This window comes from Pteropus alecto, unplaced genomic scaffold, assembly GCF_000325575.1.
Source record: "Pteropus alecto unplaced genomic scaffold, ASM32557v1 scaffold1197, whole genome shotgun sequence".
NCBI classification, from domain to species: domain Eukaryota; kingdom Metazoa; phylum Chordata; class Mammalia; order Chiroptera; family Pteropodidae; genus Pteropus; species Pteropus alecto.
Genome location: NW_006441068.1, coordinates 579,684 through 594,672, shown reverse-complemented (window position 1 = coordinate 594,672; position 14,989 = coordinate 579,684). Strand labels below are relative to the sequence as shown.

The 14,989-nt window shown below is 51.1% G+C and overlaps 2 protein-coding genes across 9 annotated transcripts; one reads left to right on the top strand and one right to left on the bottom strand.

The window, feature by feature from the left end:
* Positions 1-432: 432 nt before the first annotated feature.
* TPPP2 (tubulin polymerization promoting protein family member 2) lies at positions 433-2,325 on the bottom strand. Its single transcript, XM_006918314.1, has 4 exons — positions 2,301-2,325; positions 1,863-2,102; positions 1,475-1,628; positions 433-710 (listed from the first exon to the last, which is right to left on the bottom strand). Exons 2-4 carry the CDS (start codon positions 2,033-2,035, stop codon positions 525-527), a joined length of 513 nt encoding a protein of 170 aa, XP_006918376.1. The 5' UTR covers positions 2,036-2,102; positions 2,301-2,325; the 3' UTR covers positions 433-524.
* Positions 2,326-5,868: 3,543 nt separating this feature from the next.
* Positions 5,869-14,498, top strand: NDRG2 (NDRG family member 2). 8 transcript variants are annotated; one of them, XM_025051379.1, is made up of 17 exons: positions 5,869-6,088; positions 7,445-7,511; positions 8,205-8,285; positions 8,625-8,666; positions 9,058-9,163; positions 9,394-9,514; positions 9,698-9,760; positions 10,663-10,723; positions 10,940-11,026; positions 11,209-11,265; positions 11,439-11,542; positions 12,015-12,059; positions 12,362-12,413; positions 12,676-12,723; positions 13,030-13,065; positions 13,214-13,265; positions 13,500-14,498. In XM_025051379.1, exons 3-17 carry the CDS (start codon positions 8,211-8,213, stop codon positions 13,664-13,666), a joined length of 1,116 nt encoding a protein of 371 aa, XP_024907147.1. In that variant the 5' UTR covers positions 5,869-6,088; positions 7,445-7,511; positions 8,205-8,210; the 3' UTR covers positions 13,667-14,498. The 8 variants fall into 8 exon arrangements, with proteins under 8 accessions (XP_024907147.1, XP_006918371.1, XP_006918370.1 ...); XM_006918309.3 differs by having other exon boundaries at positions 6,072-6,165; XM_006918308.3 differs by lacking the exon at positions 5,869-6,088 and adding an exon at positions 6,429-6,490.
* The last annotated feature ends 491 nt before the right edge of the window (positions 14,499-14,989 follow it).

The window sequence follows — 14,989 nt, the reverse complement described above, 5'->3', positions numbered from 1 at the left end:
CAGGCTAAGTAGATCTTTGGACCACCCTACCCGACTTCTATTTCTCCCCCAATAAAACCCGGATTGCAACAGATTAGGAAGGTGGACGGACAGGGGTCTGGTTGGTGGCATCTGGGACATCCTATGTCAAATCAGGAGTTGCTACTTCCCTTTGGCAGGTAGAGGGGAGTGGATAATAACAGTAATGTGAATTCAAGTGGCAAATACTTTTGCCTCCACATCTAGTTCGCCTCTTATCTCCAATTATATTCCTCAGCCCTGATCTTAGAAGCGGTTGTTGAAGGGAATGCTAACTTATGGCTTGGAGGCATCAGGCTAAGTAAGGCAAAAGATGGCGAGCTAGAAACCCTGAGTCCTTGGGCTTTCTCTTCTCTCCTCTCTCTACAGCAACGGGTCCATCCATCTCACCCTGGTAGAAGACAGAGCTCATTAGCTGCTGCACACACAGATGTTTATTGTTCCCCAAGCTCCCTGGTGTTAAAGATGCAGGGTCAAGGGCTGGCAGGTTAAGATGAGGCTACTCCCTAGTGGTCCTTCTTATCATAGGTGCCAGCACCCTTGTAGCCACTCACATAACCTGAGTTGTCGGTCATCTCTTCCCGTCCTGCGATGCCTTTGCCCTTGCCACTCTCATCAAAGCGCTCCTTGTGGGTGCCGGTGTACTTGCTGGTATCCGTCAGCCGGCTCACTCCACCAACGGTTGTTGCTTTCTGTAAGCCAGAGGATCATGGGTCTGATCCCTCTCCCTCCTCCTCCACTATCACACCCCTTCTCTAAAGATGGCCTTTGATTCTGCTGGTGTTCTACCCATGGCGTGGTGCCACCTTTTCAGGGCCCATGTGGCTATGGGCAGGAACTGTGGCAAGAGCTACCTACTTGTGAGGGAGGAAAAGTCTGGTGTGTGGGAGTGAGTGAAACGTGTGTAGATTTTTCTGCTTTATTTTGACCAGGCTTCAGCCAGAAGACTTCAACCCCAGACTCAATAAGCAATGTCCCTCCCACTGGGTACGTCCTATTTGAAACCTAGAGTAGAAAAAGCTTTTAGTAGAGAGGGGACAAATAGAGAACAGAGAGTAGGCGAGAGGCAAGAAGTCAGAGATTAGACCTTTCACAAGAGCAGGAAGAAGAGTGGGGATCAGGTACGAAGTCCTCTGCACTCTGTGTCCACCAGGCCCTAGTTGCTTGGCTCAGATACTGGACTCTTGGGAATGAGTCTAAATTTTACTATTAAAATAGCCATGGGCCTTGGGCAAGTCACTTCTCCTCTCTGGGCCACAGTTTCCTCATTTCTGAAATGATTGGATGATCTCTAAAGTCTGTTCCAGTACCAACAGTGCCCCAGAGGCTTTTTGCCCTGCCTCCCTAACCTATCACTTGGCAGGTGTCAGGGTCATCAGAGTGTGGGAGAGGAGGTGGGAGCAGCAGGGATTTAAGGAAGCAGGGTTAAGTATTAGGGATGAAGAATGTCACTCACAGTAACACCAGTGGTAGCTGGATCCTTGCCCTCCATGAGTTTATAAACGTTCCCCAGGGCTTCATCTGGGTTCTTCTCTTTGAACCGCTTTTGGCCCAGTTCCTTCATTGCCTCCTGGAACTGTTGAAATGTGATGGTTCGGGCATTCTTGGCCCTAGTCAGACAAATCCAGGGACTCTGGAATATGAACTCATTACCTTCTAAGGTCCAAACCTCCCTTTACTCAGACTTGGCCACCTAATGTCTTGAGGACAGGGAATAGACAGTGCCAGGTACCCGGTAGGTGCTCAGTAGACCCGTTACAAATGTTCCATCCCACGAACCCTTCCATGTCCCACTAGTTTGCTTGTTCTACTCACCACCCCCACTCCCATCTTTGGTCCCTTACTTGACTTTGCTGAATACGATGTCCACATCAGTGGAAGTGACCAATTTGCCATCCATGATGCCACAGTCTTTACACAGCTTTGAGAAGTTTTTGTTGTTCATTTCAGTGCCACTGCTTGATGATTCTCCAAAGACAGCAAACCGCTGGAATGTTTTTTCTGCTTCTGATGCCATGGTCAACTGGAGGTGAGGGAGGAGAGTAGTGAGGGGAGACGTAGGGGTGAGGGAGGGGAAGGGAAGACTGAAGGGAGGGGAATAAGGACTGGGGTTAAGATAAAATTGGAATCAGCAACAGGAACAAATCCCTACTCCCTTTCCTCTCTACCCTCTTCTCTCTTACTCCCATTCCACCCACTGTTCTCAGCACTAGGGGTACTAGTGTGAATCTTGCATTCTGAGTAATCACCACCACCACTCACATCCCCACCACTTTTGGTACCTAGGAGTACCCGGATGGTGTCTGACCCTTCCTTCGTATGGATATGTGGGAGCCTGCTGGCTGGGGAGACTGTGATAATGGGGAGACAGACAGGGGAGGAGATGGAAGGTTCTATGACCTCAGTAGTGTTTATGTGACATCACCTTAGCTATAGTCCTGGTTTTGGGAGGAGGGGTGTTTTGGTTTCCCTACCAAATGTGCAAGTTACCAACCTTCTGATCTCTCCAGATGATCAGACTTCCCAAATCATCCCAGCCCAGCTTGATCAAGTGTGCTGGGGCCCAGTCAAATCGCCTTATGCTCTGCCCCTCAACAAAGGTTGAAGAGAGCCCAGGGAAGGGGTTAATAAAAACAGTTGGCATCAGTTCAACATTACCTTCCTTTCTCCTCTCCAGGCCCAGGCCAACATGGAGAATTCCACTGGCTTTGGCAGACCAATCTCAATGGGAACTTTAGATGGCGACCAATATCGGGCCCAATGTGGAAAGGGCATGGGTCTTGGAGTATAACAGATCTGCGTGAGTCAGGGTGAAATAGGTCAGGGTGAGCCTGAGTCTCAGACTCTGAAAGTCTTCCAGATAAGTTTCTGTGCAGGTCAAGAATGCTCCTCAGGGGTTCTTCTTCGGCTTTTTCTCTAGCCAGAAACTGTATAGATGGATAAACTTCAGGGACCTTAAAGTAGAGCAATTAGGTTGGTGACTTCCTCTCCTTTCTGTCTAAGCAGTCACCAGTTCCTATAAATGTTTTTTCCTTGTCTTATACATCCATTCCTTTTTTTTCCCGTTGCTATTACTCTCACACTTTTTGAAGTCTTTGTCATATCTAGGTGATTATGCTGACTTCTAAATGATCTCTTTCCTACGTTGAATGCTGTATCCCCACCTACCCTATGATTCATCTCTATTAACCCCTCCAACAGATTACTTTTCACAAAACTATTTTTTATTCACTACTGCTCAAGAACACTCTGTGGATCTTTGGTGCCAAACTTTTTTTCCTGTCATTCAAGGACCTTCATATGTGGCCCCAATCTATCTTACTAAACAACACCCACCTCTCATCAATATCATTCTTCATCTGGGGCAATAATGGCCTAATCACTACATACTTGTGAGGCTACCTCATAGTGGAAAGAACATACCCTTGGAGTGGAATGAATCTGGGTGAGGATTTGAGTCCTAAGTTTGTCACTTATTAGCTGGTTGGTCTTGGGTAAGTCACTAAACATCTCCGAGCTTTAGTTTTCTCATCTGTACAGGAAGGATAATAATACTTAAACTGTGGTATTGGGGGATAATACATGTGAAGTACTTTGCACAAAGCAACTACTATTCCATTCTTCAAAATAACTTGTGTATTTCTGCCCCCCAAATTTTCCCTCATGCTCTCTCTTCCTGGAGAGAATACTCCTCTCTCTTATTTATACTCCATGGCTGCACTTGTCGTAGGGTGGCTCACCCTAGGAACAAACCCCTTTTCTTCCTCTGAATTATATTAAGACAAGGTTCCGAGTCTGTGGGCCACGGCCTCTTGGGGTGAGGATTTCTGGATTATTACAAGGGCCCTTGGAATCGATATGTATATATGTTGATTGTCAACTGAATAAACAATATGCTTTGTGCATATAAGTATTACTATAGACAAAGATACCGTGATTATCAGAACATTATACAAACTTACTTGAAATTATTGCTAAATTCATGGTTTGTCTTTATCAGAATATTAAAACCTTCATGTGGGAATGGAAATCTCTGAACTCTCACTTGAGAAGCGTGGGAAACTATTGTCATAGGACTTACTGTTTAAACAATTCATCTTATACATAGGCCATTTTTCTTAACTTTTTCTCTCTTTACCTTCTCTCAACTATTTCATCATAAGCTTCTAGAGAGAGTATGACTAGACTTCACACTTCTTTGAATTCCATCTATACAGTGGCTTCTCATAGCAAATACTTAAAATTGTTGCTTAGTTGAAGGTAAAGTTTGAAGCCACTTCTGGCCCAAGAGAAGGAAGTTAGCTTGAGAGGTTATCTTTATTGGGCCATTTATACAGGGTTTGGCTGGGACCTGCCCTGACAAGGAGTAACCCTATCTTAGAGCAGAAGCAGCCTCACTTCTGCCTGCAGCAGGCTGAGACCCCTGCACCTAGGAAGCAAACAGATCTCAGTGGAAATTTCCTATCTCCTGCCCGCCCCACGCCCCTGCCTAGGCCCCTTATCAGGTTCCCCCTGAGTCATCCTGACCCAGAGACGAATTTAGATGCTGGAACCTCCAGGTCCTTCCCTCCCCCACTCCAAGTAAGTCTACTTTAGACACATCAGAGAAGGCAGCAAACAAAAAGTTCTCCCTCTAGACATTCTTTCTCCCCCAGTTCCAGGAGGGCTGGTGAGATTTCTCTCCTGTCCTAGGCATCTTTATGTACGATCTAATTCTAGCAGCTTTTCCTTGTCTGGGAGTGTTAAACTGGCATCCAGAGGGGAGAGGAGGCTAAGTGAGGAGCTAGGGTGCCCAGCTTCTGTGCCAGTTTCTGGGGAAATAGTTATGAAGGGAGTGGGGGAAAGGAATATAGGAAAACTTGGGTGCTCTAAATTAAGAAATTGAAGGGGGGCCCTTTAGATTTGGGGTTGTTGAAAGCTGGGTTTTATCCTGACTGGTTCTCTTACTCTGGGTCACCTCCTCCCTATCCACCCCTCCTTCTTTCCAATAGACCCTGCCAAGTGGGGATGAAAGGGGCATTGATGTTCCCTGGATGGGAGGGGACTTGTGGGTGGTAAGGGGGGTTATGGGGGGGGGTGGTGGTTCCCAGGAGGGAGTGGGGAGGGCAATTTGGGGGTGTGGGGGGGGCAATCTGTGCTGGTGTTGCAGTTGGCAGCTTCAGTTCCATTGGCCATTGTTCCTAGCTGGCTTGGTGCCCAGCCCCCTAAATGGCAACTCAGGAACCAGGATGAAGGAGGATGGGGTGGGGACCCTGGGGGGAGGGGAGCTGAAAGGGGTGCAGGTGGGAAGAAATTAAATCTGGTTTCCTTCTGCCTTAGCCACATAACTATGCCATTCCAGGTGGCTTTCCTCTTAGGGGCACAGGGAAGGTGCATCTAGGTGTGGGAAGGGCAGGGCCAGTGAAGAGTCTAGGGCAGCAAACCCACCCAGGCCCTGAGGGAGACGCAGCAGTCCCTGAGAAACCGTCGCCTGGGCATTGCGAGTCAGTCGGGCCGAGCTGGTCTCACCCTCCTTCTCTGGGCCGGACTAGGAGGGGCTAGCGCGATGCCACAGGGTCTCTTGGGTCCCGGCCTGGGACACTGCGTCCTCCTCAAGCCCCCACTCCACCCCCGCAGAATTAACTCCGCCTCCGCGCCTGTTTATCCAAGAGTCAGAGCCCCTGGGGGTCCCTGGCCCCTCCTCCGCCCCGCTTTGGGGCCTTGACCCTGGAGTCCCAGTTGGCCATCCTCTTCCCCCTCTTGCGATCTCCCTCTATTTATAGCGCCCCCTTCTCGCATTCCCCGCCCCCTCCCCGCCTTGTTTTCCAACTTCACTAGGAGCAGCCAGCCGGACAGCAGGCATCGGGACGCAGTAAAGAGAGGAGGTACCAGGACCCTGGGCGTCCCGGAGTTGGAACTCTTGCGCCCTCGATGACGCCCCCGCCCCAAGTCGGTGCTAGCACACCTGCCCCTCCTGGCCGGCAAGACCCCCGCCTGCTCAGCGGCGATCCCCGCCCACTTTCTCCTTCCTGAACCAGGCTCTCTGTTTCCGGGCGGGCGGTGTCGAAATCATAGGGTGTCAGCGCCCTGGGTTCGTCTCCCCTTACCCGTCCCTACCACTGAATCTGGGGACTAAAGAAGGAGCCACAGTGCGATTGGCAGATCCAGGTCACGGGTGGGAGCGGTGTTGAGGGCGGTCGTGGGGATTCTCAGCAGGGCTAAAGGATCCCCGCACACCCACAACCGCCCGGTTGCCGGGGGATGTTGTGGGGAGCGCCACAGGAGCCCGGAAGCACCCACAGTTTGCTTTTCTTAGCGCTCCCCTCGGGACCCCCGCACGGGCCCTCGGGAGCGGCAGGCAGCCAGGGCAGGGTAAAGGGGGGGCGTGTTCGATCCATAGAAGCATCAACCAAATATTTCCTAACACAAGCAACCGCATCAATGCCGGGGAGTCAAAGGCAAGTGAAGGTGGAAGCAGCCGCGGCGGCAGCAGGTAGGGGGAGGGGCAGGCGAGGGCCGCGGGGCCTGGCTGGCGCCAGCTCCGCCGGTGGGCGGTTTGATCCCAATCTTTGGTAGCCGACCGCTCGCGGGAAGGGGCCGGTCGGGAGCGGGTGCCGGGCTGCTTCGCACAAAGGCTGAGGCTCGGCGAGCTGCAGGGCGTGTTTAGCGTGTGCGCGAGGCTGTGTCCAGGGTCCAGGGCGCTTCGCGCCCGCAGCGCGAGGGAGTCGGTCCTCACGCCGAGAGGCAGCGTATGGACTCGTTAGGACCGGTCCCGCGTGCCGGGCCCGGTCAGTCTCATCTCTACTCTTCATCCTTCCCAGCTGGCGCTCGGCCCTTGCGGGTCGTCTGTCGGGGGAGGCTGGGAGGAGATCGTGGGACCGCCTTCCTCGCTTTTCTCCACTCGCGGGACCCACACCAAGACTGGGTGGAGGAGAGAAGCGAAGGCACGAGGCTTTTTAAATTATTCTTCCTTTTTAATGGCGGAGGGAAACAGCCATGCTCTGCTACCCTGGTCTCGCTCGAGAGCTGTCAAAAATTTGGGGGTCCCCTAGTCCCCACATCTAGTTTGCAAATAGGAAATTGAGGCCCAGAGTAGTACAGACTGGACCAAGGTCACACCAGTAGCGGCAGAGCCAGGGATTAGAATCCAGAGGTTCTGACACAAGCCACACTCCTTCCTCCACATCAGCACTTCCTCCTCTCCCCCCCATAACCTGGACTGATAACTGCTCACTGTGTTGCCCCGAAGGCCCCTCCAACCTGTATTGATTCTGGTTGAAGCCTAGAGAAGGTGTGTTCACTGGACTCAGGGTTACAGATTGGGGAGGGTTAGTGACCTGGGGAGCGATGGTGACTTGGTAGTCCAGGTCTCGGCTGAGGCTTTCTGTCCCTAAAAGACCCAGGGACTGTCTCCCATGTCATTCACCTCATTGCCTTGTTTTCTCAGACCCCAGAGCCAGGAGCAGTGAGAACCCTGAACTCTAACCCCACTGCATCCAGCCAATAGGAGCCCAGTAAGTGACCCCACCCCCCAGGCTGCAGGCTCTTTACTGTGCTGGTCTGCAAGCCTGCTCTGCTACTCACGGGCCCCACTAATGTTGGATGTATGCTGATTTATTCACAGTGGGGAAGGAGAGTCTTGGAAGGAAGGGAGACTTTGGGTCAGTTGGACACAGATGTCCCTTGTCCCTCTCTTGGTCAAGTTACTCAGATCATTTTTAGCCCCTTTCTTTTTGAGCTGCTGACCTTGGGGCTTTAGTTGAAGGTTACAGTCAGTTGTGAGCTCTCACTACCAGTCCCTTAGTATCTTTGGAGTACCCGGTCACTGAGCCACGCGTTTCACCCCCTACCTAACTGGGAGTATGGGGTGGCCCCTAAATATAGCCTGGGAAACCTGAGCTGCCCTGCTGCCCCACCCTGGATGGTATTTCCATCCAGGATAGGGGAGGAGGGTCCAGAAGTGTGGGTGTTGAGGGGAGCAGTGAGGATGGCCAATCTGAAGAGAAGTGCTGTCCTGGATCCTCTTCCACAACCCGCCGCACCCCGCCCCCCACCCCCTCCCCAGTGGCTTGGACATGGAGCTGGGCAGGAAAGGCTCTCTGTGTTCTAGAGTCGTCTTCAGCTCCTGGGAAGCAGGTATTCAAGATTCAGAGATGTGGGGGTGTAGGGGCAACCTCTCCAGTCTTGATGTTTCTTTACCCTGCCAGGCCACCATGGCGGAGCTGCAGGAGGTGCAGATCACGGAGGAGAAGCCACTGTTGCCAGGGCAGACACCCGAGGTGGCCAAGGTTATTAGAGACCCTCTGACTCCCAGACCCGAATTCCAGACCTCCAAGCCTCCCCATCTCCTACCTTTCCAAATCCAGAATCTCATTTTAACCCACATCCCTACTTTCTCCACCTCTACCGATGTTTCTGTTCCCATAAACCATAATTTGGAGTCCAGGCCTTTGTCATGTTACTATACTAATCTTCATCCTCTCCATGTCTCTTTTTGTTACCTCTTTCTGTTTTTGGTCTCTGTTATCTCTTGACCTATCTCTCTTTATCTATGTCTGTCTCTCCATCTGTGACTCTTCATGGCTGTGTGTTTCTGTGTGGATCTGTCTGTGTGTGTCTCTCTCCAGGAGGCTGAGCTAGCTGCCCGAATCCTCCTGGACCAGGGACAGGTAACAGCGTGGGGCAGTCCCAGGGTGGGAGGAGGGGCTCTCCTCTCCCCTAGGAGAGAGAGGCACCCCTACCTGGCTCTCCTCTTTGCTTCCTTTCCTTTTATTTCTTTCCTTCCCCATCCCTAGCTCTCCCTTTTCCTACTTGTCTGCCTTCTCAAAGTTCCTCAGTGCTCTTCAATCTTTCATTATTCTTCTCCACTCTCAAAAATCATCTTCCACTGTCATATTTACCTAAACTGAATTCTTGTTGATCTTATTTCTAGTACTTTGTTCCCGTCTCCTCTCTTTGCCCCTCCTCCTGCATCAACTCCTCAACTTTTATAGAGGTCTTTCTCCTGCCTCTTTTCTTTTCAGCCTAACTCCTACCTGATGGTTACCTATTTTCCTGCAGACTCACTCTGTGGAGACACCTTATGGCTCTGTCACTTTTACTGTCTATGGCACCCCCAAACCCAAACGCCCAGCGATCCTCACCTACCATGATGTGGGACTCAACTGTAAGGACTTTCACTTCCCCTCCTATTCCTTTTTGGGAAGAGGCTTGCGGGGGGGAGGAGTAAAACCCCAGTGTAAGGGGAAGGGTCCGCATGGGCAGGAAGGGAGCCATGTGGCATGTCAAGGAGACATTCTCTCCTAGTCTGACTGTAGCATGAAAGAAAGAGAGTGGGTTCTGGGGACACTTTTCCCTGTCTGATTCTACTGTTTGGGTGCTGGGGATTCTCTTTAGATAAATCTTGCTTCCAGTCGCTGTTTCAATTCGGGGATATGCAGGAAATCATTCAGAACTTCGTGCGGGTTCATGTGGATGCCCCTGGGATGGAAGAGGGGGCTCCTGTGTTCCCTGTGGGGTGAGAATTAGCTCCTTCCCTCCTCATCAGACTGTGAGGCACAGGGCAAGTGTGGGGAAGATTGGACCAGGGGAGGAGGAAAGGGAGGGCAGTGGTGATTCTCTGACAGGGTGAGTAGGACACCCTGAGGTGAAGGCAATGGGGGCAGGTTGGTATTTTCCTTAACATTCCTCTCTTCTCCAGATATCAGTACCCGTCTCTGGACCAGCTTGCAGACATGATCCCTTGCATCCTGCAGTACTTAAAGTGAGAAGCCTGGGGATCCCTCCAAACCAGAGTTCTCTTTCCAGCACAAGGTGGCCCTTAAAACTGTTATGCCCACCATGGTTCCCGGGCGAGTTTTGGTCTCTGGCCTAGATATAGTCTTCCTCCTCCATGCTCTCAACTGATTTTTGAGAGAGTGAGTGGGTGGGTTTGGAAAATTGACTTAAGTCATCGGAGTAGCCCTAATGGATGGAAGAAAGGAAAAAAGAGGGACTATGCTCAGCCCTGCGTCAGGCTGAGGAGGGATCAGGAAGCTAGAATGGAAAAGGAGGGGGTGACAATCCCTGAGGAACCGGATAGACCTGTCTCTGTTCCTCTGTTCCTCCTACTCCCCCTCCTCCATAAACACACCTGGAAACAGGGAGTCCTGTGTGTAAGGGAGAGGGGGGAAAGGAAGAAGAAGACAGGCAAGGCCTCCTGCGTATGCACGTGGGGCACCTCTGTCCTTGGCTTGGCTTTTACTGGACAGCAGGGCCCCAGGCCGTTCTGGTTCACCCCTTTGGCTCTTTAACCCCCTTCTTCCTGTTGTTTGTTTTATCTTTACATCCTGCCTCAAATTTCCTTCTTTTAAGTTCCTCTAGAGGAACCAGGAACTAAAATGGAACAAGTTTAACTCGCTCCTGAAAACTGAGAATGGACACAGTGCTACCTAGGAAAACAGTTGGTTGGTGGATGGCTATTTCTTTTCAGGACAATAGTTCTCCAAGAGGGAGCTGGGGAAACATTTCAGGGTCCTACACTGATTACCAGTGTTAGCTTTTAGCTCTTTGGCAGGTCCCTTTCTTTCCTTCTGTGTGCCTGTGTCCTTAGGAAGGAGGGTGAAGAATTTGGAAAGCCAAAGTTTTGGACACCAGGGTCCATTAGACATATATTTCTCTTCACAGTTTCTCTACAATAATTGGAATTGGTGTTGGAGCTGGAGCCTACATCCTATCGCGATATGCTGTAAGGAGTAAAAATCCCCAGTGAGGGAAAGACAGGTCCAAGGCCTAGGCAGATTGATTAAGAGAGTCTCGTTTGCTAGTGTGGGTTTCGATGGGAGGACATGGGTCTGAGGGTGGGGAGGGAGGCCCCTTGGGAGCCTAAGATGGGTGAAACTCAGTGGGGAAGGGATAAGGCCATGCCTTGCCTCTGATTGCTCTTCCTTCTTCTGCCCTTTAGCTTAACCACCAGGATACAGTTGAGGGTCTTGTCCTCATCAACATTGATCCCAATGCCAAGGGTTGGATGGACTGGGCAGCCCATAAGGTTGGCAGGGGCCTGTGTGCTGAGATCTAGGGTGGAGGTTCCTTTGTGTGGGTCCAGTTAAGCTCTACCAGTATAAACGATTGACCTGTGAACTTCATAGAGCAAGAAAGAAGCTGTGTCACTTTGCCTGGGTCTCTTCTCCCTTAATGTCCTGAGCTTTCTCACCTTCCCTTTCCTCGTAGCTAACAGGCCTCACCTCTTCCATTTCGGAGATGATCCTTGGACATCTTTTCAGCCAAGTATGTGGTTGCGGAAAATGGGGGAAGAAGAGGGACCAACAGAGACTTGAATGCTTGGGGTGACTTCCTTAGCTGAGACAGAATATGGGGAGGAAAAAAGGTTTGCCTCTTTGCATCCAGTCATGTTGGCTTCTTTTCCTAACCCTAATTTTTCTCCCTCTTCTTTCCTTCAGGAAGAGCTGTCTAGAAATTCTGAGTTGATACAGAAGTATAGAAATATCATTGCACGTGCGCCCAACCTGGACAACATTGAACTATACTGGAACAGCTACAACAAGTGAGTGGGCAGTGTGTGTGCGTGTACATGTGAAAGCAAGGTAGAAGCAGTGACTGGAGGTAATGGGGAGGCAAAGAAGAGGAGAGAGAAGTTTAGAAAGTACAACGTGTGCAAGGAGGGAGGGATTTGATGCGTAACTGGGGTAGCTGCAGAACAGACCCAGTGGGAAGAAATGTAAGATGTCCCCCTTTCTCCTGTTTACTTCCCTTAGAGTTTCGGATTCCCAGATGATGATCTGTCCTTGTGCCTTTCCTCCCCCTTCGCTACCCTCTGACCAGGGACCTAGGGCACAGTGGCTGTAGGGATTGTGCTTGAGGCCTGCCTACCACCTTCCCTTTCGATTCCCACTTTTAATTACCAATATTTGACTGTAGTTTTTAAGAGGAAGATAGCTTCCTAATGGGGGAGTTTCTATCTGGATGGATAGCATTGCCTGCCTACAATTTCTACTCCTCTTTTAATCTTTCTCTAGCCGCCGAGACCTGAACTTGGAGCGTGGAGGCGATATCACCCTCAAGTAAGACTTTAAGAGAGATAGCTTTGCCTCTCCCCCTGGGTCTTCCCTTGGTGCTTGTATCTTTTAGAAGAAGAATCTTTTGCCAGGGAATTTTCTTGTCACCTCCCCTGCACCATCCCATTTAGCAAATCACCACCCTCTAGCTCCAGGTCTTCTGCCTTTGCATCCTCTGGGTGGGATCGGTGGGGCTTAGAAGGCTGTTTCCTCTTTGGAGCCAGACATTTTCCAGCTGCTCTTCTGGGAAGGGGTGAGTAAGGGAGTTTCAGGTGCTCACTGCCTTCTCCCCGACACTGTGCCTCTAGGTGCCCTGTGATGTTGGTGGTAGGAGACCAAGCACCCCATGAAGATGCAGTGGTCAGTAGAGAATTTGGAGTGGGCATGGGAGGGTTGGAGTCTTAGGCTGGTGGTCAGAGGGGTATCTTGCCAAGAGGGAAGCTTGGTTAGGGACAGGAAGAGCGACAGCAACTATGGTGCCTAAGAGGTTGATTCTTGGTAGGAAGGAAATGGGTAGGGAGCTGATAGGAGAGGAACTGGGGTCTGGATCCCTGGGTGTCTTGGATGGGAAGAGTCATAGGGAGAGAGTGACCTCCTTCATTCAGCCTCCTCCTTACTCCAGGTGGAGTGTAACTCAAAACTGGACCCCACCCAGACCTCTTTTCTCAAGGTCAGTAACCCTACTTCATGCCCAGCCTGGTCCCCTGTCCAGAGCTCTATATCCTGAATCTTAGATTCAACTTCTAGGCCTCCAGGGTCCTGCCTGGGAGCAAGTGGAGTGGATGAAATAAAAAATAAAACAAAACAAAACACACATACATAGAGAAAAACAAAACAAAACAAAACAACAATAACAACAAAACTCCTAAGGGCCTGGAGTGGGGAAGCAGGGAAAGGAGACCCTTTTCTGCCTCTTGGCCTGGCTCACTTTATTCATGTGTGTGTCACTTTTTCTGGGTGGCTCTCTTCTGAGCAGATGGCCGACTCCGGAGGTCAGCCCCAGCTGACGCAGGTGAGTACCCCTGCCATCCCTGGGGTGGAGTATTAATGGCACTGAACTATATCCTTTGCCATACAGCCCATCCCCAACCTGCCACAGCCTTGGGCTCCCGCTCAGCTTCTAACCTCACCTGTCTTCTTGCCTCATCTTACCTCCACAGCCAGGCAAGCTGACCGAGGCCATCAAGTACTTCCTGCAAGGCATGGGCTACAGTGAGTATGGAATCATGCGGACGAGGGATTGCTGCACAGGACGAGGGATGGCCACTGAGGGGAGGACGCATTTTAGGATAATTCCTGGACTTACCATCATCTGCCAAATCGAGCTCATTGAGCCCCTGGCCCCATTCGTAACTCTCGTCTCCACCCAAGCACCCAACTCCGAGTTGCCAGCATCTCTTTTCCTACCTCCTCTCTGACTGCTTGCTTATCCTTCTGTCTCCACAGTGGCCTCATCCTGCATGACTCGCCTGTCTCGTTCTCGCACAGCCTCCCTGACCAGTGCAGCATCCATTGATGGCAGCCGGTCCCGCTCTCGCACCATGTCCCAGAGCAGCGAGTCTGGGACTCTCTCTTCAGGGCCCCCGGGGCACACCATGGAGGTCTCCTGTTGAATGGCCCTTTTGGCCTGGTGTGGGACCCAGCCCTCACCTCCCCCAGCACTAACCTGGGAGGTGCAAAGGGCACTGGGCCAGAGTGAGCAAGGGAAGCTGGGCAGATCACGTGTGGAGATGACCTTGATCTTTGATTGCTACCCTAATCTTGACCTCTAACCTGTGATTCCCTTCAGCTCCTGGGAGAGATGTCCTAATATCTCTTAGGGCACCCAGTCCCCTAAATGATCCCTCTCCCTCATTCTGGTGTTAGCGGGGAGAGGGGATGTGTCCACTTTCCGTTATCTAGGTGTCTGTAGATGGGGGAAAAGAGGTCGTTGCAGTTGTCCATGGTGCCTCCCCCAGACTCTCTCTACTCATCCCATTGCAAGGGTAGGGACTTGGGGCTGGGGCTCCACTCACCAAAGCTGATACGACGTCTCATTAACTCTTCAGCTCTCTGAAGGGTATGGGCCTAAATGAATGTGTGAGGGGAGGCTTGCTGGTGGGTTAGTGGTCCTCAGGATGTGATAGAAACATCCAGTGTGTGAATGAAGGTTTGAATGGGAGGTGGTGGGCAATGAACAAGTTTGAGGGAAAGATTGGAGCTGGGGCAACAGGAAGGGGCCTGGGGCCATTGGCTGCACTAACTTTGGTAGCTGTCTAGACAGTGTGTGTCTAGAGTGGGAGGGGGTGGGAGCCAGGCTGGAGCAGGGCTGCTTGGGGCTTGGCATAGAGGTGGGAAGGGCTACCTTGGGGCTCTGACCACAGTGTGTTATGTGTGGAAGGTGCTCTCCTGTCTCCCACAACTTCTGCTGTAACAATAAACTGTAGAGCAATCTGAGCACCATTATTCTTTGTCTGAGTATGTCTGCATCATACCCCTTTCCTACCCTCTCCTTGCCCAACTCTCGTATTCTCTTCTCAAAGTGACAAACCATGGAAGGGGGCTTGTATAGCATAGGCACTAAACAAAATGTGACTAAATGTCACTGGCCCCTATTCAATAGATTGGTATTGTCCTTAGTATTGATAATATCATCAAGTTTGGGGAGAGGAGCTACTTAGCTCTTAGAAGACTTCCTTATCAGTTATTGAGAAATGCAGTAGGGTTTCAGAGATGTCACCAACATCATGATCTTAAAGAAGGAAGTACAGAAAGCTGACTAAAGTGCCCAAGGACATCTTGTGACCCATCTTCCTGCAGGATCATCCCTGGGGTCACCCAGATTCCACTTTAGGTGGTTCAGCACAGTCATCAGACTGGGCCTCATGTAGTTACTAGTGGGGTCATTGGGTCACTCATAGTCGATCCCAATCTGAAGACTCCTCCAGGTGAGTCAC